This window comes from Pseudophryne corroboree, chromosome 6 (genome assembly GCF_028390025.1).
Source record: "Pseudophryne corroboree isolate aPseCor3 chromosome 6, aPseCor3.hap2, whole genome shotgun sequence".
Taxonomy (NCBI): Eukaryota; Metazoa; Chordata; class Amphibia; order Anura; family Myobatrachidae; genus Pseudophryne; species Pseudophryne corroboree.
Genome location: NC_086449.1, coordinates 790,656,488 through 790,681,772, shown reverse-complemented (window position 1 = coordinate 790,681,772; position 25,285 = coordinate 790,656,488). Strand labels below are relative to the sequence as shown.

At 39.5% G+C, this 25,285-nt stretch overlaps 1 protein-coding gene across 7 annotated transcripts in view; it reads right to left on the bottom strand.

The window, feature by feature from the left end:
• LOC134933536 (protocadherin alpha-C2-like) overlaps nt 1-25,285 on the bottom strand; it is a 349,525-nt gene that overhangs the window by 262,780 nt on the left and 61,460 nt on the right. The window contains exon 1 of one of the 7 annotated variants that reach the window (XM_063928808.1): nt 16,392-18,851. The exons of 5 other annotated variants lie outside the window; for them this stretch is intronic. In XM_063928808.1, the coding sequence (XP_063784878.1) occupies nt 16,392-18,728 (2,337 nt within the window). In that variant the 5' untranslated portion in view covers nt 18,729-18,851. Of the gene's footprint in view, nt 1-16,391; nt 18,852-25,285 lie in introns of those variants that run through there. One more of the 7 variants, XM_063928802.1, reaches the window with a different exon arrangement.

Sequence of the window (25,285 nt, the reverse complement as noted above, 5' to 3'; positions counted from 1 at the left end):
ATGACCTTCAGGCTGTGTGTATAAGGTTTATATGAAATATAAATGAATTGTGTGAATGTACACACACTTTGTTTAATGCACAAAGTTTTTAAACATATTAGCTAAAATTACCTTCAGGCTGTGTGTATAAGGTGTATATGAAACATAAATGCATTCAGTGCTTTGACTTGGGTCTCATCGCCATGATATCTCATTATGGTATGCAATTATTCCAAAATACGGAAATATCCAATATTCAAAATATTTCTGGTCCCAAGCATTTTGGATAAGGGATACTCAACCTGTAATAATGTTTTATAATGTTAAAAATATGATTTTAATTACCTACCAGTAAATTATTTTCTCGTAGTCCGTAGAGGATGCTGGGTTTCATTTAGTACCATGGGGTATAGACGAGTCCTTTGGGTGCCACTGGCACTTGAAGAGTTTAACAGTGTGGGCTGGCTCCTCCCTCTATGCCCCTCCTACCAGACTCAGTCTAGAAACTGTGCCCGAGGAGACGGACATACTTCAAGTGAAGTAAATACAGATAGTGGTGAGATACACACCAGCCAACACCAAATTGAAAAACCATGCTGATCAGCATGCAACATGGAGAAACCATGTTAACCGGCATGCAACATGGAGAAACCATGCAAAACTGCATGAAACATGAAGAAACCATGTCAACCAGCAAGTAACATTAAGAAACCATGCCAAACAGCAGGCAACTTGAAGAAATCATGCCAACCAGGATGAAACATGAGGAAATCATGCCAACCATCATGCAACATGAAGAAAACATGTTAACTAGCATGAAACAGGAAGCAACCATGCCAATCAGCATGTAACCTGAAGAAATCATGCTAACCATGCATGAAAGAGGAACACCAACAGCTGAATCAATACTTAACCAAGTAGCAATGCAGGAAAACAAAGCACTGGGTGGGCGCCTAGCATCCTCTACGGACTGCGAGACAAGGATTTACCGGTAGGTAATCAAAATCCTATTTTCTCTTACGTCATAGAGGATGCTGGGGTTCCATTTAGTACCATGGGGATGTACCAAAGCTCCCAGTATGGGAGGGAGAGTGCTGTGGATCCTGCAGAACAGAGTGACAAAACTTTAGGTCCCCAGATGCCAAAGTATTGAACTTGTAGAACTTCAGCAAACGTGTTCGACCCTGACCAAGCAGCTGGTCGGCAAAGCTGTAAAGCCGAGACACCCCAGGCAACTGCCCAGGAACAACCCACTGTACGACTAGAGTGGGCCTTAACAGATCTTGTACACCACGGCAGGCCTGTCGTAGAATAAGCATGCTGGATAGTAAACCCGATTCAGCGAGCAAATGCCTGCTTAGAAGCAGGACACCCAACCGTGTTGGGATCATAAAGGACAAACAGAGCGTCCGACTACCTGTGACGAGAAGACTTCACAGACACTGCAATGCCCTCATGACATCCAAGGACTGTGAGGTAATTGAGGAGTCAGTAGCCACTGGCACCACAATAGGTTAGTGAAGTGAAAAACTGACACAACCTTTGGAAGAAATTGCTGACGCATTCTGAGCTCAGCTCTACCTATATGGAAAACCAAGTAGGGGCTCTTGCATGATAATGCCCCCAATTTCAACACCTGTCGAGAAGATGCCAATGACAACAACGTGACCACCTTCCAAGTTAGAAACTTGATGTCCACCTCCTGTAAAGGCTCGAACCAATCCGACCGCAGGAAACTGCAGCACCACCTTAAGATCCCAAGTTGTTGTAGGAGGTACAAAGGGTGGCTGGATGTGCAGAACCCCTATCAAGAAAGTCTGAACCTCAGGGAGAGCAGCCAATTGTTTCTGGAAGAAAATAGACATGGCCAAAATCTGGAAATTTATGGAGCCCAAGCGTAGGCCTACCACCACACATGCTTGCAGCAAGAAGAGAAACTGTCCTAGTTGAAACTCCACCGAAGGAAACTTCTTGGATTCACACCAAGACACATACTTTTTTCAAGTGTGATGGTAATGTTTAGACGTTACCCTCTTCCTAGCCTGTATCAGGGTAGGAATGACTTTGTTCAAAAAGCCCTTCTGAGCTAAGATCTGGCGTTCAACCTCCATGCTGTCAAATGAAGCCATGGTAAGTCATGATAAGCGAACGGCCCCTGTTGCAGAAGGTCCTCGCGAAGAGGAAGAGCCTCTGATCTTCCAGCTGTAACTCCAGAAGATCCGTGTACCAAGCACTTCTTGGTCAGTCCGGAGCAATGAGGATCGCCTGAACTCTTTTTATTAGCTTGAGAATCCATGAGATGAGTGGAAGTGGAGGGAACACTTACACTGACTGGAACACCCATGGAGGTACCAGGGCATCCACTGCCACTGCTTGTGGGTCTCGTGACCTGGAACAGTACCTCCGAAGCTTCTTGTTGAGGTGAGATGCCATCATGTCTATCTGAGGGACACCACATCGGCTTGTTATCTCTGCGAATACGGCCAGGCAGAGGCCCCATTCTCCTTGATGGAGATCGTGTCTGCTGAGGAAGTCTGCTTCCCAGTTGTCCACTCCCAGAATGAATATTGCTGACAGCACCCGCACATGCTTCTCTGTCCAGAGTAGGATTATTGTCACCTCTGACATTGCAGCCCTGCTCTTCGTTCCGCCCTGCCAGTTTATGTAGGACACCGCTGCGACGTTGTCCGACTGAACCTGAACAGCTTGATCTCACAGAAGATGAGCCGCTTGTAGAAGGTCATTATACACGGCCTTCAGATCCAGAATGTTTATTGGAAGGAGAGATTCCAGAACTGACCACTTTCCTTGGATGTTTTCCCCCTGAGAGACTGCTTTCCAATGCCTGAGACTTGCATCCGTGGTTAGATGAATCCAATTCTGAATCCCAAACCTGCGGGCCTCAAGTAGGTGAGAAGTTTGCAGCCACCAGAGGTGTGAAATTCTGGCTTTCAGCGACAGGCATATCTGCTGGTGCATGTGGGAAAAACCGTGCAAGGAAGCTTCCATACTGTCGAGCCTCTTGGAAGGCAACTATCCTCCCCAGAAGGTGAATGCACTGATGAACCAATACCCAGGCTGGCATCAGGACATCCCGGACCATTGATTGGATCACAAATGCTTTCTTCACCGGTAGAAACAACCTCTGCACTTCCGTGTTGAGAATCATATCCAGGAAGGAACGCCTCCTTATCGGCTTCAAATGCAAAATTGGAAGCTTCAGGATCCACCCAAGATCCCGGGACAGTTGATTTGGTTTGTGGAGTGGGACTATAAAGGCTGCCATGAGCCTGATTAACACCCTCGGTGTTGCGTAGAAGCCAAGTTCAGTGTTTGGAACTGGTAGTGACATAATTGTAGTGCCACCTTAGATAGGCCTAGAGAGGCGGCCAGATTGGAATGTGAAGTACGCACCCCTGATATCCCAGGATATCAGGAATTCCTCTACATCTCGAGCATAGATCACCACTCCCAGACTCCATCCTGAATTGAACACCCACCAGTAGGGAATCAATGACCCCAGGTTTGCATAGTATCTCCTGTTACGTAAATTAGGTGGAACTGGAATAATGACATTAGTTTGACAAATATTATGATAGTTTCCAGCAGTAGTACACTTTCTGCCTGAGAAACTAGTAAGCCTGATTTGAATAATCTGTGAGGCGGGAATACTAGAAATTCTAGTCTGCACCCCTGGGCAACCCAACTGTTTCCAGGGGTCTAGGCAGGATATCGCAAAGATGTGTTACTGAATCTTTTTAGTCTCGCTCCCACCTGCCTGATCCCCAGGCAGTGAGATCCACTAACAAACCGAAGGGTCTGAAAAAGGCAGAATTTGAAATCCGTCCCTGGAAACCTGGCGGCACAGGTTTTATGGATTTCCCCAACGTCATCTAAAGGAAGTGGAGGAATATGTGGAATCACATTCAAAGGAATTGCAGTGTAGGTGTAGGATATAATTTCGTGGTCTGTGCAGCTGCGGAACGAAGGCATACCGACTTACCTGCAGTTGACATGGATAATCACGCATCCCTTGCATCCCAACATAGGGGTATATTTACTAAGCTCCCGATTTTGACCGAGATGCCGTTTTTTCATCAAAGTGTCATCTCGGTCAATCTCGGTCATTTACTAAACACTAATCACGGCAGTGATGAGGGCATTCGTAATTTTTTGCTAGTTCAGGTAAAAAATTACGAATGAATACACCATCGGTCAAATTACGCCTGTTTAGATACGAATCTCGGTCATTTACTAAGCAAAAAAACACAAAACACTGCCGTGAAAAATTACAATTCGCAAAAAAGTCCTAAAAAAAAACAGACCTGCTTTTTTTATTCGTGATTTGAGATGCATGCAGGGATCCATGAGATCCGTGCATGTATATCAATGGGAAGGGGTGGGAAAGTGTTTTTTGTTGTTAAAAAAAATTGCGTGGGGTCCCCCCTCCTAAGCATAACCAGCCTCGGGCTCTTTGAGCCGATCCTGGTTGCAGAAATATGGGGAAAAAAATGACAGGGGTTCCCCCATATTTAAGCAACCAGCATCGGGCTCTGCGCCTGGTCCTGGTCCCAAAAATACGGGGGACAAAAAGAGTAGGGGTCCCCCGTATTTTAAAAACCAGCACCGGGCTCCACTAGCTGGACAGATAATGCCACAGCCGGGGGTCACTTTTATACAGCGCCCTGCGGCCGTGGCATCAAAAATCCAACTAGTCACCCCTGGCCGGGGTACCCTGGGGGAGTGGGGACCCCTTCAATCAAGGGGTCCCCCCCCCCCAGCCACCCAAGGGCCAGGGGTGAAGCCCGAGGCTGTCCCCCCCCATCCAATGGGCTGCGGATGGGAGGGCTGATAGCCTTTGTTGTAAAATAAAAGATATTGTTTTTAGTAGCAGTACTACAAGTCCCAGCAAGCCTCCCCCGCATGCTGGTACTTGGAGAACCACAAGTACCAGCATGCGGCGGAAAAACGGGCCCGCTGGTACCTGTAGTACTACCACTAAAAAAATACCCAAAAAAACACAAGACACACACACCGTGAAAGTATAATTTTATTACATACATACACACATACATACATACTTACCTTATGTTCCCACGCAGGTCGGTCCTCTTCTCCAGTAGAATCCAAGGGGTACCTGTTGAAGAAATTCTACTCACCAGATCCAGTGGTCCAGGCTCCTCGGCAAATCCAGGGATAATCCACGTACTTGAATAAAACAAAAAAACGGTTGCCCGACCACGAACTGAAAGGTGACCCATGTTTGCACATGGGTCACCTTCCCACGAATGCCAGAAACCCACTTTGCCTTCTGGCTAAGTGGGTTTCTTCAGCCAATCAGGGAGTGCGACGTTGTAGCACTCTCCTGATCAGCTGTGTGCTGCTGTCCTCACTGACAGGCAGCACGCGGCAGTGTTACAATGTAGCGCCTATGCGCTACATTGTAACCAATGATGTGAACTTTCTGCTCAGCGGTGACGTCACTTTAGGTCAACCGCAGGGCAGAAAGTTCCCATCATTGGTTACAATGTAGCGCATAGGCGCTACATTGTAACACTGCCGTGTGCCGCCTGTCAGTGAAGACAGGAGCACACAGCTGATCAGGAGAGTGCTACAACGTGGCACTCCCTGATTGGCTGAAGAAACCCACTTAGCCAGAAGGCAAAGTGGGTTTCTGGCATTCGTGGGAAGGTGACCCATGTGCAAACATGGGTCACCTTTCAGTTCGTGGTCGGGCAACCGTTTTTTTGTTTTATTCAAGTACGTGGATTATCCCTGGATTTGCCGAGGAGCCTGGACCCCTGGATCTCGTGAGTATAATTTATTCAACAGGTACCCCTTGGATTCTACTGGAGAAGAGGACCGACCTGCGTGGGAACATAAGGTAAGTATGTATGTATGTATGTATGTGTGTATGTATGTAATAAAATTATACTTTCACGGTGTGTGTGTCTTGTGTTTTTTTGGGTATTTTTTTAGTGGTAGTACTACAGGTACCAGCGGGCCCGTTTTTCCGCCGCATGCTGGTACTTGTGGTTCTCCAAGTACCAGCATGCGGGGGAGGCTTGCTGGGACTTGTAGTACTGCTACTAAAAACAATATCTTTTATTTTACAACAAAGGCTATCAGCCCTCCCATCCGCAGCCCATTGGATGGGGGGGGACAGCCTCGGGCTTCACCCCTGGCCCTTGGGTGGCTGGGGGGGGGGGATCCCTTGATTGAAGGGGTTCCCACTCCCCCAGGGTACCCCGGCCAGGGGTGACTAGTTGGATTTTTGATGCCACGGCCGCAGGGCGCTGTATAAAAGTGACCCCCGGCTGTGGCATTATCTGTCCAGCTAGTGGAGCCCGGTGCTGGTTTTAAAAATACGGGGGACCCCTACTCTTTTTGTCCCCCGTATTTTTGGGACCAGGACCAGGCGCAGAGCCCGATGCTGGTTGCTTAAATATGGGGGAACCCCTGTCATTTTTTTCCACATATTTCTGCAACCAGGATCGGCTCAAAGAGCCCGAGGCTGGTTATGCTTAGGAGGGGGGACCCCACGCATTTTTTTTTAAATAATTACATTGTTTACTTTAAAAAAAAAAAAAAACCCCCAGCACGGATCACACAAATCCGGCCGAGATTGATTGTAAAAAAAACCGGCAGTGTTTTGCTAATCACTGCCGTTAAATTAGGTAAAAAAACACGAATGACATCGACATCGGAAGAAAAGAAAAACACGAATACGACAGCTTAGTAAATTAGTCGTAATCAATTCAAAAAGTTGCAGTTTTACACTGCCGATGTCATTCGTGATTGAACTTTGACCTATTTTCGGAAATTACGAATCTTAGTAAATATACCCCATAGTCTTACTTGTGAAGGGCGGACCTGTCATACCTTACTCAGATTCCATATCCACAGTCCATTGGTGTAGCCACCATCCCCTGCGTGTCGAAACTGACAGAGCAGTGGTCCCTGCGTTATGCAGGTCAATCTCCTTCATTGCATCCAGCCGTGAAGCCTGTAGAATCCACTTCTTCACATAGAATCTAAATCATCAAGTAAGGAGCATGACCACGTTACAATAGCGCCAGAGATGTACGCAAAAGTGGGTCTCCGAGTCTGCAGCAGTGTACAGTATTGGAGATTAGTCTCAATAGGTGATTAGCTTTTACAGAGGTTGTACCAGGGACAGGAAAGACAACCATATTTGACAATTTAGACACTCTATAGGGATGTGGATATTAACTCTGGGTGTACTCAGGTTTTCCCAAATAAAGAGTTTAACGCCCTACACAGTGGGAAGGCATTCATTATATACATATAATAATATTCCTCATCCCTAATAGCCTCAAACATATGTTGGACCCCACGTATATATGCATTATATGGACAAGTGTACACTTTCTAGGGTACGGAGTTGGGGTGAGAGGCACAGCAGTGGGATTTGAAACCCCCCACTTCTCAAAACTGTGGCTTCTACCCAGTATGGGATATATGTGAACCGATATAATTTAAAGTACACCTTATGGAGGCCACCCCAGGGGGAACTTCCACTGAAGCCTTAGATGTGTACCATTTTGAGCATGGTATAGACTCCCCAGGAGAAGATATACATTCCATAAACATGGTAAAGAGAATCACACATACACAGGAAAATGTCAACATAGTTTCCCCCCCAGAATATCTTAAGAGAGTCACAGAGCACAAGAAGCCAGCCATAGCATGCCCTTATAGGCTTTTATAAAGATAAAAAGCCCGCTGACTAGCGTAACCTTAACAGGGTAGCTAGTACAAAATATCACTCCCCCCTTGTTTATAACACCATTTACCTCAGTGTAGTTATGTGGAGGACAGTGTTCCCTGTCAGCGCTGGTTAGTGCTGGATCTGCTCTGAGGAGAAGCTCCGCCCCCAGTAATGGCGCATCTTCCTGCACTTAGTGATTATACTGGCCTGAGGTAATTTTTGCAGCAAACAGTGGGTTAGACCTTGAAAGCTATGTTTGACCAGTGTAGGGTATCGCGCTGGCCCAGGACACCCCTCACAGCGCCGTACGCAGTGTGCCACTGAGCCTTCTTAAGCGCAGCCTGTCAGAGCTGCACTCCCACCCTTGTGCCGCCATTCTCGCTGGGGACCCGCTTACCCGGACTCCGGCATCAGATTCACCACTCTTCTTTCTTCTGGCTCTGTTAGGGGGTGCTGGCATGCTGTGGGAGTGAGCGGTCGCCTCGGGCAGCTAACGATCATCACCCTCAGGAGCTCAGTGTCCTGTCAGTGGAGATAGTGGCCATTAACCTCTCTGGGTTGGACACTACTCCCCCACTAAGTCCCACAAAGAAGGGAGACTGTTGCCAGCAGCCTGCCTGTAAAACAACAAACTCTAGTAAACAATAAAACTAAGAAAACTCCTAGGAGCTCCCGGCTCCTCCAGGCACATTTTCTAAACTGAGTCTGGTAGGAGGGGCATAGAGGGAGGAGCTAGTCTACACTGTTAAACTCTTAAAGTGCCAGTGGCTCCCAAATGATCCATCTATACCCCATGGTACTAAATGGAACCCCAGCATCCACGAGGACGTAAGATAAATAATTATAATGCTTAATATAACATAAATATTCTAAAACATGTTTAAATTTACATCTATACTTCCATATTTCCTAATGTATGATAAAATATTGCTTGCTTCGCATAATCTTGGTGTGTTTGTATTCTACTGTAATTTTAGGGTTTTCTTAATATAATACCAAATTATTGAGTAAGTTTAGTATGCTGTTACAATAGATACAATGGTAATTGTGTTTCTGTTCAAATTTCAGACACTATGTTTATGGTTATTTTTCAGACATTTTACACTCAGGGATTTGTCTTACATATTGTATAATACTCTATTGACTAGAAAAAAACATTTTAAAATCCATCTACAGTACTACAGTAAATCAAGTATTTGTAAATAAAAAAAATGAAAGGCCTGATGACAGTGGGATACTTCACCTGCATCTGTAGTGAACATTCAAGGGTATATTTTTCACAATCTGCATCTCGGATGCAGATGGGATATTATAAATTCACCTAGATAACACGCTCTGTCCCTGCATGCAATAATGTATACATCCTTGTGATCAAGGGCATAGCTACCATAGGTGCAGGCAGTGCAGCTGCTATGGGGCCCAGAGCTGAGAGGGGCCCACCTTTCCTCTCAAAGTTACATGTGTTATATACATTTTTCACCATTGGGTGGTACGTAGGGGTCCTTTCAAACGTTTTCCTTGGTGCCTGCAATATATCTAGGTATGCCCCTGGACCTGCTCATTGTAGTGAAGTATAAAATGAACTGGAGGGCATTTTAATGTTATATAATATGAACCAAAGCACTGTAATGAGTTACAATATGAACAGGGAGCACTATATATCATAATGTGAATTGGGGGTACTGTGCAGCATAATGTGTACTGGCAGCTCTGAAATGTGACATAGGGTGAACTTAAGCACTACTACAATTCTTAAAAGAAACTATGGCACTACTATGGAGCATAACATTAAATAAGGAACTACTATGGTTCAGAAAATGAACTAGGGCACTATTACAGGGCATAAAATTAACAACTGCTGCAGAGAAGTGTCTCTCTAGAAGCATTGGGATGGAGGCCCATTCAAAATGTTGCTATGGGGCCCACAAATTTCTGGCTATGCCCCTGCTTGTCATATTCAATTATTGCATTCAGAGAAAGAGTGTGCGAGAAAGCTCTGTCCCGGTGAATCTACTTACCGCACTTCTCATGGTATTTTTTATGAAAAATACTGTGAGTGTGTGGCAGCACATGTGCTGCTGCCACCGCCATCAGCTGACCTCCCACAGCCACCCAGTGATCCCCACTATGACTTTACCTGCTGCCATGATTGGTGATTAATCCAGAAGGTCAGCTCGTCATCTGATTCTGTGCTATCACCGGTTCCTGGGTGCAGGTATATATTACTTTTATTTATTTATTTTCTACGTTTTTTTACACAGTGATCAGTCACAGACACACACTGCTCAACACAGGAGCTAGATCCAAGCACAGCCTTCCCTGCCAGCAGGCAGAGAAAGCTATGCAGGAGCCAGGGAACAAAAGGGAAGCTTTGAGATAGTGTTATTATCACAGGGCTAACTCTAGTATTTTTTACAGGTTTTTTTTAGTACATTTGGGCATATTGCATTTCCCATTATAAGTATGAGAAATGTGATCTGATTACTTTAAAAATTGTGAATTTGAGGTCTTCCAGGACAATTTGTGAATTCTCCTCCAATTGCCCTTTAGTACATTCAGGGTCTTTGTTCGAATACGAATTGTTCTCAGAATTAGAACTCAAATGCTGGGTCAGTCCATACAGTTGTTTTACCCCTTAAATGTTTTCCTGTATCCTTATTGATTAGAAAACTAAGTAAAGACATGAGAGCCAAATCAAACTTTTTGTTAATTAGAGTGTAGCCAAATTATATAGCATGTTTTATAAATCAACTGATATTGCTGTCTTTTTGGGGTCTTAAATACTCTTGCATAAAGTAAAGTAGGACATTTACTTTATTGGATTATGGAATTTTAAAATGCCACTTTTGTCCTGTGCAGAGTTGTAACTAGACATTTTTGTGCCTTGTGCCAGAAAGAGAAATGGTCCGTCCCCCCCCAATATGTAAAATAGGGCAAGTGCACGCCAAAGGTGTGCGCCAAGAAAATATGGGTGTATGGCTTCATGGAGAAGGTACGTGACCACAGAATAGTACTAAATCACATTACAACATACAGTAGTGTCCATTATTAAAATCACAACACACAGTAGTGCCACTTACTAACATGACACCACAGAAAAACCCCTTACACACATTACACCAGGTAGAGCCTCTTACGCACATTACGCTACGCAGAGTCCCTTACACACATTATGCCAGGTAGAGCCCCTTACATTCATTATGCCATGGTAGAGCCCTTTATACATTTTATGCCAGGTAGAGATTCTTATACACATTACCCCAGGTAGATCCCCTTGCACACATTATGCCAGGTAGATCCCCTTACACACGTTTTGCAAGGTAAAGCACATTACACACATTATACCAGGTAGATTCCCTTATACACATTATGTCAGGTAGAGCTCCTTACCCCCCTCTATTAGAGGAGAGTGTGGAATGTGGAGAGTGGAGTGAAGTGCAGTGCAATGTGTAAGCATTAACATTATTTTTTCCTTCTGCCTGCTCTGCTGCCAGCTCCTGACCCAGTACTCACTGCAGGACAAGAAAGGTGGCAGGATGCAGGAGTGCAACACATGGGGGATAGACTCTGCCCAGCACTGACTATATGCAGCAACCAGCGGCAGATGCTGCCGCTGGTCAGAGCTTGGTGCTGTAGCCGCAAGGTGCTGCAGTGCGCACAGGGGAATGGCAGTGAAAGACGCGGCCAACAGCGGGGGAATATGCAGCCACTTGTGTGTGTGGAAGGTGCACCCACAGGGCAAATGTGCTGTGGACAAAGAACCATCTGTAAACACCTTGTTACAGCCCTGGTCCTGTGTATTAAGATGGTAATATAAAGACCGCCACTATATTCATTTTTATTTACTGACAATTACTTTTTGTGTAGCCTGCACTTCTGCAATTGTGTCCTACTATAATATGATGGTGCTAGTGTAATTACTAGAGATGAGCGGGTTTGGATTTACTCAGTTCTTTATGCCAGAATTATCGCCATTTCTTATTTTCTGAATTTTTCATATTGGCTAACCAAAACACGTGACGTCCAATAGCCAATAAAGAGATTCGGGTAAATCCGAGTAAATCCGAGTAAAACGAACCCACTCATCTCTAGTAATTACAGACAGTATCATATATTTAGGTCAAATGTTTTTTTTTCTATATTGCATTTGGTTACAATGTTTGCTAGAAATCTATTCACGCAAAATTCAGCACATTATTCTGCAAATGTTTTATCAGATGGTCTGATATTGTGAAGGATGCAGCACACTTCCACAAAATATTGCTTAATTGGTGCATGGTTGGTTGGTGGTGTAAAATGCTGTGTAAGGTATTATTCCTCAATAGCCCACAAATTGTAAAATGGGTAAAGATCGGATGACTGTGATGGTAGATGGATAACCTCAGGATAATGCTCATCATACCATTGGATATGACCTTTTGATGGAGGCGCTAACATCCTGGGAGATAATGCTACTTTCAAGAAAGAAATTCTGCAACAAGATGTGATGGTACTACATGCATGGCATCATTAAGAAGTCATTAGCATTGACATTGTCTTCAAAAAGGAATTACAGCATCCATACCATCTCAGGAAAATATGCGCACAACTTTATGGACCCAAAAAAGCCCCCACTGTACTCATTGGTGAAGAGGTTTGGCACAATTCTGATTGTGGAGAACCTGTTGAAAGGTGATTCATCTACCCATATCCCAATCCTCAGGATTCAATGGCCGGTTCTCTTTGCACTACTGAACCCACAAAAATGTAGTGCATGGTGTGATGAGTGATTTATGCATTACAACCTAATTGTAAAATCCTGATCTGTAGAGTTACCATTAATCGGGCTTATCACTAATTTCATTGTAAACAAATGCAAATTCATCACAATCCAACAGAATGCACATTTTCACTCCATTGCCCTTTGCTGATCATGTTCATACTCAGTTTTCATAACGACACTACCTTAAATGACATTGCTCATAAAACATTAGCAAAGTCATCTATTTTAAATACACCATAGTTTGTCTATTTGAAACATTGTCCAGTAAGCAGCTCATGAAAAAAAAAAACTTATGCATTAATAACTTTTTTAAGTGATCAATAAACTCCAAAATCTTATATAAATCTTTAGAAGTAATCTAATATTGTAATGCAGCTCTGTTAAAAAGAATAGTGTTATCTCCACACTCTACTGCAGAGTGACTATCCCATATTTTTAGGCTATTGTACTAATGGGGATCTACAGTATGTACCGTAGAAATTCTGACAAATCAGTTATCTATGTTACAATGACCTCACTGTCACAGACCCCACGCATGCTTCCAGCAATCCACAACGGGCATTCTAAAGAGCATGTTTTTGTAGGACTACCAGTCACTCTCTGCTTGGTCTGTTGTGTAAGTCCTCCCTCAAAGAAAATATATCTGTTACTGAGGAATGAAGGGATAAGCACTAATGTTGTTTCATAATATTATTCAGCACAGTAATGCAACCTTGTCATCTATTATTTTTTATACAATGGTGTAACTTTACTAAGGTGGGAGTTTTTTTGAACTGGAGATGTTGCTCATAGCAACCGATCAGATTCTACTTAATATTTATCTAGCTGCTTTTAGAAAATAATAGATATAATCTGGTTGGTTGCAGTTCTATAAAACTCCCACTTTAGTAAATTTACCCCAATTACTATAATTGCTTTTTAAATCCTCAAAAAAAAGCCAAAAATTAAGATACAAGGACATAATTTTTTCTTATTTTACTTGTTGGACCTAGCAGTTTATTTATGAAGAAGACAAGCTGAACATAAATGCAAAAACATGTAATCACATAATGTCTTTATTACTTGAAGCAAATGTGCATTTCAGTAGACAGTGCATGGTCCATAGTGCTGCAAGCTTCTGTACATGAGATTGTCATTTGAGTAGATGGTGGACTTTTGCAGAGTGTATCTTGTGGGAATTTAAATGCTCAGGTGAAGATGATGCATTGTCTTGTGCATTTCAATTTCATCTACACTTATGACCTTAGCAGTGAAACATGGAACATTTTACAAAATACAAAATATGCTTAGTTAGAGTTGTACATTTCACCCTTATAGACAGCAGGTAGAACTGCATGTGGATGATGATGATGATGATGATGATGATGATGACTGTTGGAAAACCAAGTGCACAAATAGATGCATTCAACTTTGCAGATAAGAGAATACACGTATATTTTCCCTGGCACACTTCTTTTGAGCAAAATATGTCAGATATACTTCTAACTCTTCAACAGGCCAAATATAAGTAAATAAATAAAATTAAATGCTTCCTGAGTACCCAACATTTTTTAATGCCATCTGAATTCCCTACAACCATGGCGGTCCATGTCAGGAACAGATGGAGCAGTGCAAAATCCTAATCAAATCTATATAACTAAATCACATATAATGATCAATTGCATTAATTCACTCATACAAGTGATCTACTGGTGGAGGAGGGATCAGGATCTTCTTTATGATTTACACATATGCTCTTCCCACAATTTTCTTTTTAAGATGTGCTTGTTTCTAACCCAAGTGCATTCCACCAAAACTATGTCAGCCATTTTCCTTAAGGATGACAAATGTTGCATGTGTCACACACTAACCTTACAAAAAAGGTACCAACACCACAATTTCTATTAACCCTCAATACACATGTGCACACGCAGATGCTTTGTGTCCATATGAAGACATACAGTAATATACTCTACACTCAAGAAAAAAATACAGCATATAAACATAAATTGTATACAGTACCATTCTTTCTGGCCCATAAAACTGCAAATTTAGTACAATGTAAACATTATTTTATTACTATACTTGGGAAATCAAATCAGTTATACACGGTATGCCAAAATTATATTCCCAATATCAATGTTTTTTTACTCAAGTTTATTGTAACTCAGGTACTGCAAATACAATAAGTACTGAAGAAAAGTAAAATTCATCAAGTTTATTTAAGACAAATTACAAATGTTCAATGTGTGCTCCATAAGTAGCATGGCACACATCAAGTCGGTAATATCACATTCCTCTCAAAAACTTTGTAGCATATGGGGGACAAATTTTGTTATGGCTGCTCTAATGTGTGAGTGCAGGTCAACCAGCCTCATTGCAAGTGGTACAAACTCTAGATGAAACCCAACAAAATGAAATCAGACAAAGTGAGATCTTGGGAATGCGGACCTGTTTGTATGAATAGCAAAAACACAGAATGCATTATACTCTTTGCTAGTCAACATTTTTCTCAGCTGGCTTTTGAGGGATGCTAGTGGAATTAATGCAGAACCAGCAGTTGAGAATTTGAACTTTTAGAGATTATCTTTCAAAGCAGTAATATCACAACAAGAAACATTCATTACATTAAACATAGCAAATTATAGCAATCATGATCATCTTGTCTTACCCTGTAGTTAATAGTTATATTTGAAGTTATATTTTGCACTAAATGCATGAAAGGTTTTATAAAAAAAAAACTCTATATATGTATTTCTTATTTTTGTATATACTTTTTGTGTAAAAGAAGTAAATCAAATAAAAAATATACTTAATCCAATATGCTAACATAAGAAAGCTCTGTCAATCTGCCAAAATGTAGTCAATTTATAGAAAGAAACATTGTTATCAGTGAAACTGAGAGGCTTCTAAAATAGAAAAAAATATTCTGATTATAAATTATTAAATCCCAGATGATTCAGTAGTTCTGATGGGATTTCTTAAATGGTCTCTTAAATTGTAATTTTTGGAGTAAAAAGTGCATCTAAAATATATTAAGCTGTGCATATTACAGATAGCAAAATGTTTGTTTTCATTATTACATTTGGTACAGATTTTTTTAAATATATTTTTCAGTGGAAATTTTTGTTTAATCCAGCAAAAAATATTACTGACATTAATATTGTTGATCAAATATTGCTATTACTGTTATGCAATTTTTTTATTACAGAATATTATTCTATAAAATACTGTTAACACTATAGTTTGTTTAATTTTGTAAATGCTTAAGTGATGTTAAACTGCCAATATATGAGAGTGTGCTTTGTTTCTATTTGTCATAATTATGTGATATATTGGGCCGGATGTAAAATAGTGCAAGATGACCGGAGCTACAAGATTCTGGCCGAACTTGTATGTTATTTTAAAGCAGCAATAATTTACAAGCAAAACCAACCTGGTTTTGACTTGTAAATGTTTGCTCCTTTAAAAAATGCATGAGTTAGGCCGGAATCTCGGAGCTCCGTCCTTCCCGCACTGCATTTCATCTGGCCCATGTTGTGCATAGTATATTTATAATGTAATTCATTTGTTTTCTAACTATAAGCAGTGAGGTCAAAATTAACGACTTTCAAATTATATTTATGATGTAAAAGTTAAGAATCTTTCTTGAGAAAAGTAATGTATTTTTATCTAAAAATAACAATCATGCATTTATGATGCCATTTTTCCAAAAGGTTTTTCTAAATTTAAAAGAGTTTCAAAAAACTTTCTGTGATCTTGAATCACTCTTGTCATTGAAAAAGATGTAATTGTTATTACCTCTTTAAGAAAATGTTTTTTTAAGACTCATTTGATTCCGTAATGATTAAAAAACTTAATAGTGAACACATAAGATAATACATCTAATAATGGGCTAATTTTAAAATTCTACATTAATTTAAAACTAATATATCTTACCTTATATTGGTTTGCATGACCTTCAATGCCCAGTGTGTGAGAGTTATTTGGAGTTAGAACAATTAAGTCATTTTTTCCTTGGAGTGAGTTTGAACATACTCTGTATTGGGTTTGCTGGGAATACATCCAGCTACCTCCAGTATTGGAGCAGATCTTGTAATTTTCTTTCAACTCATTGACCTCATCTCTGTATTTTTGCCATTTTAAAACAGTAAAAACAATTAAAGTTATGAGAAAAATACTAGAGATTATGCAGATGGCAACCACCAAGTAGACATTTGCATCAGAGATATCATTACTGTTACTTTTTGATTCATAATTAAAAAATGTAATTTCCTCTTCAGATTCCACCAAGGAGATAATGATTTGTGTCACTGCTGTCATAACTGGTTCTCCATGGTCCTGAGCCACCACTACCAGTCTGTATTCTTCACTATCAGAATCTGTAAATGGACGTTTTAAGCTGATTTCTCCAGTTTGTTGGGAAATGACAAATGGTGATTTTCCATATGATTCTTTAAAATTGTAGGACATCCAAGCATTGTATCCAGAGTCTAAATCTACAGCTCTCATTTTGGTGACAAGATATCCCGGTTGGGCCGATTTTGCAGCTTTAACTGTAACTTCAGAATAAAGTGGGGAAAATGTGGGTGCATTGTCATTAATGTCTTGAATGAAAATATTTAGAGTAAGGTTAGAGCTGAGTGGATGTAGACCAGCATCTGTGGCTTTTATGTGACACTGAAAATAGTTAACTTGTTCATGATCAAAAGATACCAAAGCAAATACCTTTCCATTCTCAGGATTGATGGAGATGTAAGATGATATAGGAATCCCATCAATTGTGCTTTCCCTGATTGAGTATGTAATGAAGGAATTTTGACTGATATCTGGATCAGATGCTGATGCTGTGTAAACATGGGAACCTGGTGGGTTGTTTTCCCTAATAAAGATTACATCAACAGGCTGTAAAAATTGAGGGGCATTGTCATTTACATCACTTATATCAACTTTAAGAGTTTTTAAAACTGACAGAGGTGGTGATCCCTCGTCTCTTGCAGTAATAACAACTTCATATTGAAATTTTGTTTCTCGATCTAGTTTTCCATTAACAGTCAAGGAGAAATCCCCTGTAAATGCTGGGTTTATTTTGAAGGGTGTATGTTCAGAAATATAACACAACACTTTTCCATTTGAACCTGAATCTTTATCATGTACATTAATAATTGCAACTGTTGTTCCTTGTGGTGAGTCCTCTGGGACAGGAACTGATAGTGAAGTCACTGTCATCTCAGGGGGATTATCATTGACATCCACAACAGTCACTACAACTTTACAATGTCCAACCATCTGGAGCTCTCCATTATCAAAAGCATCAACCTGAATTTCATACATATTACTTGTTTCAAAGTCTATTTCATCTTTCACTCGGATATCTCCTGTGTGCTTGTCTAGGCTGAATATGTTTCTTATATCTCCTTTTACCATTTTGCTAAATTCATAGAGTATTTCCCCATTTTTTCCTTCATCCAAATCTGTTGCATTCAGCTTAATCACCAATGTTCCTTTAACAGCATTTTCAGTCACACTGCACTGATAAAATGGTTGACTAAAAGTGGGGGCATTATCATTTGCATCTTCAACAATGATGACAATTTGTGTTGTGCCACTCAATCTTGGTTTACCTCCATCATAAGCTGTAAGAGTGAGGTTGTGAACAGACTGTCTTTCTCTGTCTAGGGATTTCTTCAGCACAAGTTCTAAGGATCTGATTTGATTCATGTATTTTTGAAAATCCAATGCAAAATAATCACTTGCACTGATCTCATAATTTGTCACTGAATTTGTTCCAAGATCTGCATCAATGGCTCCTTCTACAGGGAAACGAGATCCTGCTGGTCTGAGCTCTGACATCACTATGTTATTCACACTGGAGGAGAAAGCTGGGCTATTGTCATTTATATCTTCTATTTCTACATCAACACGATACATCTGCACAGGCTTATCTACAATAACCTGCAGGGGAATAATGCAGAAGGGTGTATTTGGACACAGCAGTTCTCTATCTATTGTCTCTTTAACAAACAATATGCCATTCTGCAAATTAACCTGGAAATATTCCCTCTCATCTCTAGAGACAATACGTAACATTCTGGAATTAATCTCACCTATCTCCAGTCCTAGATCCTGAGCAATTCTTCCAACAAAGGTGCCGTGCTTGGATTCCTCGGGAATGATATAATGCAGCTGGCTCAGGACCACATCCCAGGACATTTGCAGCAAAAATAAATGTACCAAATGTCTTTTTGATAGATGATCCTGTTTTAGACTGGACATTTCTTGAATAATATAATGATAAATGTAATAATGTCTTCAGTAAATAAGGCATTCACTTGCTCTGAAGGTTCACAATGTGGAAGAAAAAATATATCATGGCCGATATCCGTACAGCAAAATGCTCAGTCGTCAACAATGGGGAAATAGATTTCTTCTTTTCCTTGATGCTATAAGTTGGTGTGGAGTGTCATCTAGTGGCTGATTTTGATATAACAACTTGAACAACTCTTATGTAAGTGTTGTATACTTATTTTATATTATTTGTGTTTTCTGTGTTAACAAAATGTTCAATAGTTTTAGTACATTTACAAAGATGCACTAGACATTACATATTCTTTTATTTTAGATTTAATTTCTGCCATCTCAGCTTTTAATTTGAAGTCATACAGCCTAATGTTTTAATTTGAATTCTCAAAGAGCAAAGAGAATTGTGCTTAATTATTTTACGTATTGCAATAACTGTATACTGTACATCATAATACAGCTTTGTAATAGTCTTTACAAATTGTGATATCTCTATGCTGCATAAACGTAAATGCCTCAAAGAGAAACTAGTTCTTCTTAAAGTGAAACTAATAATTGTAACAAATATAATATCATTCTATTCAAACATTTTGTTTATGGTTGGTAACATTCTATTCTATTGTAAATTATATGTCCTGATTCAAGAATATGCTTAATATAATATCAACTAATGTGTAATTTAGTTTAGTAGTCTTTTTATTAGATACAGAAATTTAAACTGTATATTTAAATTTTACAATTTTAATATATTTCTGTTGAAATATCGAAGCCTATGTTTCTGATTGTGTACTAGGCATCATACACTCATGGATCTGTCTTACATATAGTACCTATATTAACTGCAAGAATAAGTTTTAAATCCATTTACTGTAGCAAATTATATATTAGTAAATGAAAAATAAATGGATGATGGACAATGTGATATTTCAAATACATCTTAATTCCACATTCAGATTACTTCCATGTATTCACTGATTTCAAAAGTAGGTCTCCAATGTGACCCCAGGTCATTCATGCACCTTTTTTTGTACACCTTAAATTATTTCATTTGTTTCCATTTGTGATTGGAAAACAAAGTAAATAAATTAAAAGTAGCCATTTCAATCTTTTTTTGTTAATTAGAAATGAATGAAATGATTTGGCATGTTTTAATATTTATCTTATATTCTACATTCAGAAAGGAAAGTGGAAATGCCGCTTATATTGGCTTATGAAATTATAGAATGACCAATTTTGGCCTTATGATGGTGACATAAAAATGTAACACTGTTAATTTTTACTCACTGGTAGTTTGTGTCAAGTCTGTAAACCAACAATGCTTCTGCATATGTGCCTTAACCTGATATGGGGGAGTATGTAAAATTACTAACAATGAAATGCAATATATTGATTTCAAACATGTATTTTCCTGCATTGCCTTTGGTTTGAACATTTGCTATGAACTCAGCAATATCTGTGCATTTAATACAATTCAGCAAGTTATTCTGCAGTTCATTTGTATTTGTGATGAGCACATGGTCTGAAACTGTGAATAATGCAGCACCATTCTTCTGCAAAACAAGTCACTTAACTGATGCCTGGGTGATGGTAGTATAACATGCTGTGTAAGGTATTATTCCACAAAAACCCATAATTGCTCAATGGTATAAAGATCTGGTAACTGAGAAGGTTTATGGATAATCTCAGGATCATGCTGATCATACCAATGTGCATGAACTTTGGATGTAGGAATCATCATGCAAGATGATTATTATTCAGTATCATTAAGAAGTAATTCACCTTTATCTTGCCTTAAAAAAAGAATGCAGGAAAGTAGAAAAATGTGCTATCCAACTTTATAAAACCACATAAAATGTTCACTGTGCTCAAGGGTATACAATTCTTTATTTTGGCACTATACTGATTGTGGATGAAATGATGAATAATGATTCATCTGACCATATCAAGTTTTTCCACTGCTTGATAGTCAATTGGCTTTTCTCTTTGTACTACTAAACTCAAAAATGTGTTTTCCTTGTCATGATGAGTGATCTATACACTACAATCCAACTATGAAATCCTGTTCAGTAGAGTTCTTGGTGGACTGTTTTCAATTGAACTGGGTGCTCATGTCTTGCACATCAAACCGACTCACAATAATCAGGATCCTGGGGTATGCACATCCTCATTCCTTTGCCCTTTTCTGATAATGTTTTTCCCTCAGATTCCATGCTGACATCACCTTAAACAATGTTGCTCATAAAACATTAGCAAATTAAATTATTTGGGGATTAAAGGTATTGACAAGCCTGCCCTAACAAGGGCATCTCTACCAAAGTCAGTAATTTCTCTTCTTGAATAATTTTAGGCAATCAATGGAATCCAGATTTTTATTATAGAGGACCATGGCCATGATGGCAATTTATTTATTTATTTACATAATTAATTAATAAGAAAAACTTGCGTGGAAGTCATTGCATGCAATAGGCTTGGTGATCTTTATTTACCTGAATGTTTTTGTCTATTAGATGTCTGGTACTCTATGTGTAAGATAAATTAAATGTATGTACATTTTAATGCTCAGCATAATTTAAATTACAGATTAAATTTAAATTACACACTAGTCTATTTGACAGCAAGGGGTAAATATGCTAATTGACTCTTTTAAAACCAGGTATGTTTTATATTTAATGGTATTTCCTCTTTAACTTCACTGGTCATAATAATGGAGAGGATTCTGCAGCTTTGAAAATCATTGCATGGAAAATGTATTCCAATATCCAAAAGCAGTTTATGGAAAAAAAAGAAATGGTTATGGATTCTTAAATTTTTTTATAATGACTATTAAACTCCTAAACCTGAAATTTTCAGATCTAAACCTTGACAGTAAAATGCATACAGCAGTTTGGAAATAATCTAATGTTCTATGGCAGATCCACTAAATAGTTTAGTATTACCTTTACACTCTACTTCAGACTATAAAAGCTTTTGCCATATCTTTAAGACTGTGTACTAATTGGATTCTGCTGGAGGTCAAACATTTGAGATTCCAGTTATCCATGCTACTATACAACAACCCAGTGTAAGAATTTGGCAATTTACAATGGGCATTAAAACTGGCATGTTTGCAGAGCTTACAGTCACTATCTACCTGGTAGTCCCTCCAATAGAACATAGCTACCTTCTACAGAGGAATGTCAAGTATAGCACAGTGGACATACAGTATTAATACCACGTTCAAACAGAAGTCGGAGCTTGCACCTGTGTTTTTCTTGGATTCTTCAACACGGATTGGACCCAGGTCACAGGTCCTAACCACCTATCACACTGCACCTTTCACCCCAGTTATTCCCTTATTCCTGGGTCAATCCCTTTTACACTGATCTCAGGACAGCCCTACAAAATACTGTGTATCATAAGAAATGGACTTACTGTTGGTCATACAGAGATGAGGTCATGAAAAGTGGGTGGTTGCTGCTAATTACATTGCATAAACCATGGCTGATGAGTTACTGCTGAGTTGCCTGTATTTCTTCAGTTTTTGCAGTTTTTTGCTGTTTCACATGGCAAATAAGAGCCTGATACAGCTACAAACACTATGCTACCTGGCATAGTGTTATGTCAGAAGAAGAAGGGCACAGTTTATGGAAGAGAAGGCTAATTTTCAATGCCAGTATTTGCACAGTAGGAGAGCCCTGATTTTGGACATTTCATCTATACTGAAATTTAAATCGATGTCAAATCGATCAATGTGGACCAGAAACAACCATATATATTTGCAGCACACTTGTGACATCAGACAACAGTGCCTGTGTCCTGCCTGCTCAGCCAATCAGTCAGACCCACCCACTTAGCCAACCAGCTAGTGACCTACCCATTCAGCCAATCAGCACTGATTATTGTTGCCTAAATCCAAAAACCTGGGTCACACCTTTTCACACAGTGTGCAACCCATGTCAAACCTGGAAAATAATATGTTAACTACTAGGGCTGAAGTCCTGGGAATTTCAACCTGGGTTGATCCTTTCAAATGGAAAAATGACCCAGGTCGATCTTGCTTGTGCTGGCAAATTACCGGGTAATTTTCTCTATGTGAAAGGAGTATTAGTTATATAATATAAACACTGTAGCTATTTTGTTATTATTCAGACCATTAATGCAACCTTTGTTAACTATTAATTTAAAACAATGACTATACTTGTTCTTTACATTCTCATGGGCTAATACTTAAGATTTAAAGTCATCTTTATTGTGCATGTTGCTAATTAAATCTATCAGTTGCAATCTGGCCACCACTGAAGACACATGTAGTCAACATTATGTAGTCTGCATTATTTAAATGAAATGGTCATACTAAGTTTACATTATACAACTACAGATGACAATAACAGATAATGCAGATAAAAATTACTATACTTGTTCTTTATAATAATAATAATAACAATAATAATAATAATTTTATTTATATAGCGCTCTTTCTCCAACAGGACTCAAGGCGCTTTACATTCTCATGGGGTAATACTTGAGATTTAAGGTCATATTTATTGTTCATGTTGCTTATTAAATCTAGCAGTTGCAATCTGGCCACCACTGAATACACATGTAGTCAACAGATATCTTCATTTTTTAAATAAAATGGTCATACTAAGTTACATTATACAACTACAGATGACAATAACAGAAAATGCAGATAAAATTGAACATGTCTTGCATTACTGAATGCATCTATGTATGAATATGCATAGAAAAAATGTAACATTTATATGCTTACAGACTGTATTTTCATTGTTGTAATTTTTTCAAATTACTAACAGGTCTACAGTACTAGAGTATATCTGTTTATATTGTACATTGCAAGTATATATGGTACAAAGTATATACCATATACCATACAAAGATATCTGATAAAATCTGCTATCATAGAGAGTTCAGCTTCCTCAGCACAGCAGGTCAGCCAACATCATCCTAAATTGTTACCTACAAACACTGTAGATGATGTCTTTTGTTTACCTTTCCTTGACGTAGTGTTTGACTTTAGCTGCCTTATTTTAGTCATTCTTAATTTCCTGCTACAGTAGACGTACCCTGTTTTTTGGCCGAACTAAGAGCCACAGACTGAGTTGGATAAAGGAAGAAAAAAGGGTTCGCAACAATACAGAGTAGCGATTCTATGCTCATTTAACCCTGAAGCAGGAAGATTATAGCATCAGAGACACTTGAATAGAATTGAAGATGATATATCCAACATGAATGTTTTAGTTTTGCCTGCTTCATAGGTATTATAATATATTACATTACCAAATTCAAGAATTCATAACATTTTTTATGTGATGTACTTGTTTCTTATTTCAACTCACCCTTTTACACCCATTTGGGGAGCATATCTTGCACAAATTTGCACTGTGAATGCTCTGAAATGGGTGCAGGTAATGCAGAGTCTTCTGCGTTTCACTTGCATCTGTACTTACAACTGAGGCAAAGCTACGTTCCCATGGGGCATTGTAACATAGGCAAGATTTTGCACAAATACAGGCCATGCAGACATGTACGTAAATGAAAATATGCCTATAAAGAGGCATATATTGTTCTACTATTATAAGGCAGATGCAAGAACATGTTGATAATGTTGACTAGTGCTGTAGAAAACCAAGCATGTACACAACCAGAGGCATACAACTCTGCAGATAGTCGAATATATGCATCTTTATTTGAGCAATATATGTACAAATCACCTCCTGCTCTGCATCAGACCCAATAAATCTAAATATATTATGAAATGCTTCCTGAGCACTTCCCAGCTATAAATGTCGCATGAGCTTCCTGCAACTATGACAAAGCATGTCAGCAAAGGATGGAGCAATCAAGCTACCCTATGTAAATGCATTATTATATTTTAATGTAAAGATCAGATAAGAGATTAGATAGATATTATAATTATAGAGATGAAGTACATTAAATCCTTCATACAAGTTATCTACTGCTATCAAATGTAGGTGATAAAGGGATCTTTCCACTTAACCAATATGCTCTTACCATAAAAAAAATAAAAAATATCTTAAAAATTATGCTTGTTTCACTCATGCACATTTCCAATACAAAAAAGTATGTCTTCCATTCTTGCTTTGACAAGTTTCATGCACTTACCCTAAAAAGAAAGGTACCATCACCACAATTTTTTCCACCTATCACAAAGATGTGTACAGACATATTTTTTAAATTGGGTTAATTATGAAAGACCAGCTGTTGGGATGCCGCAGTCACATGAGCTACCAAGGCATCTTGACAATGAGAATCCCAACACCGGACAGGGTTAACTATTTTACCCCTCTGCTGCCCCTACCCTAACCCTTGGGGGGCTATGGCTAATCAGTGGGGGTGGCTGCTAGGACTAACCATTGTGGGGTGGCAGCTATGGCTAACCACCCCCACTAGTGCTTAACCCTAAACCCCCCTAGTGCTTAACTCTAAACCTCCCCCCAGGCCCTAACCCTAACCCCCAGCCCAATACTCACCTTTGGCATTCTGGGGGTCAGTGTTCTGGCACTAGTGTCCCA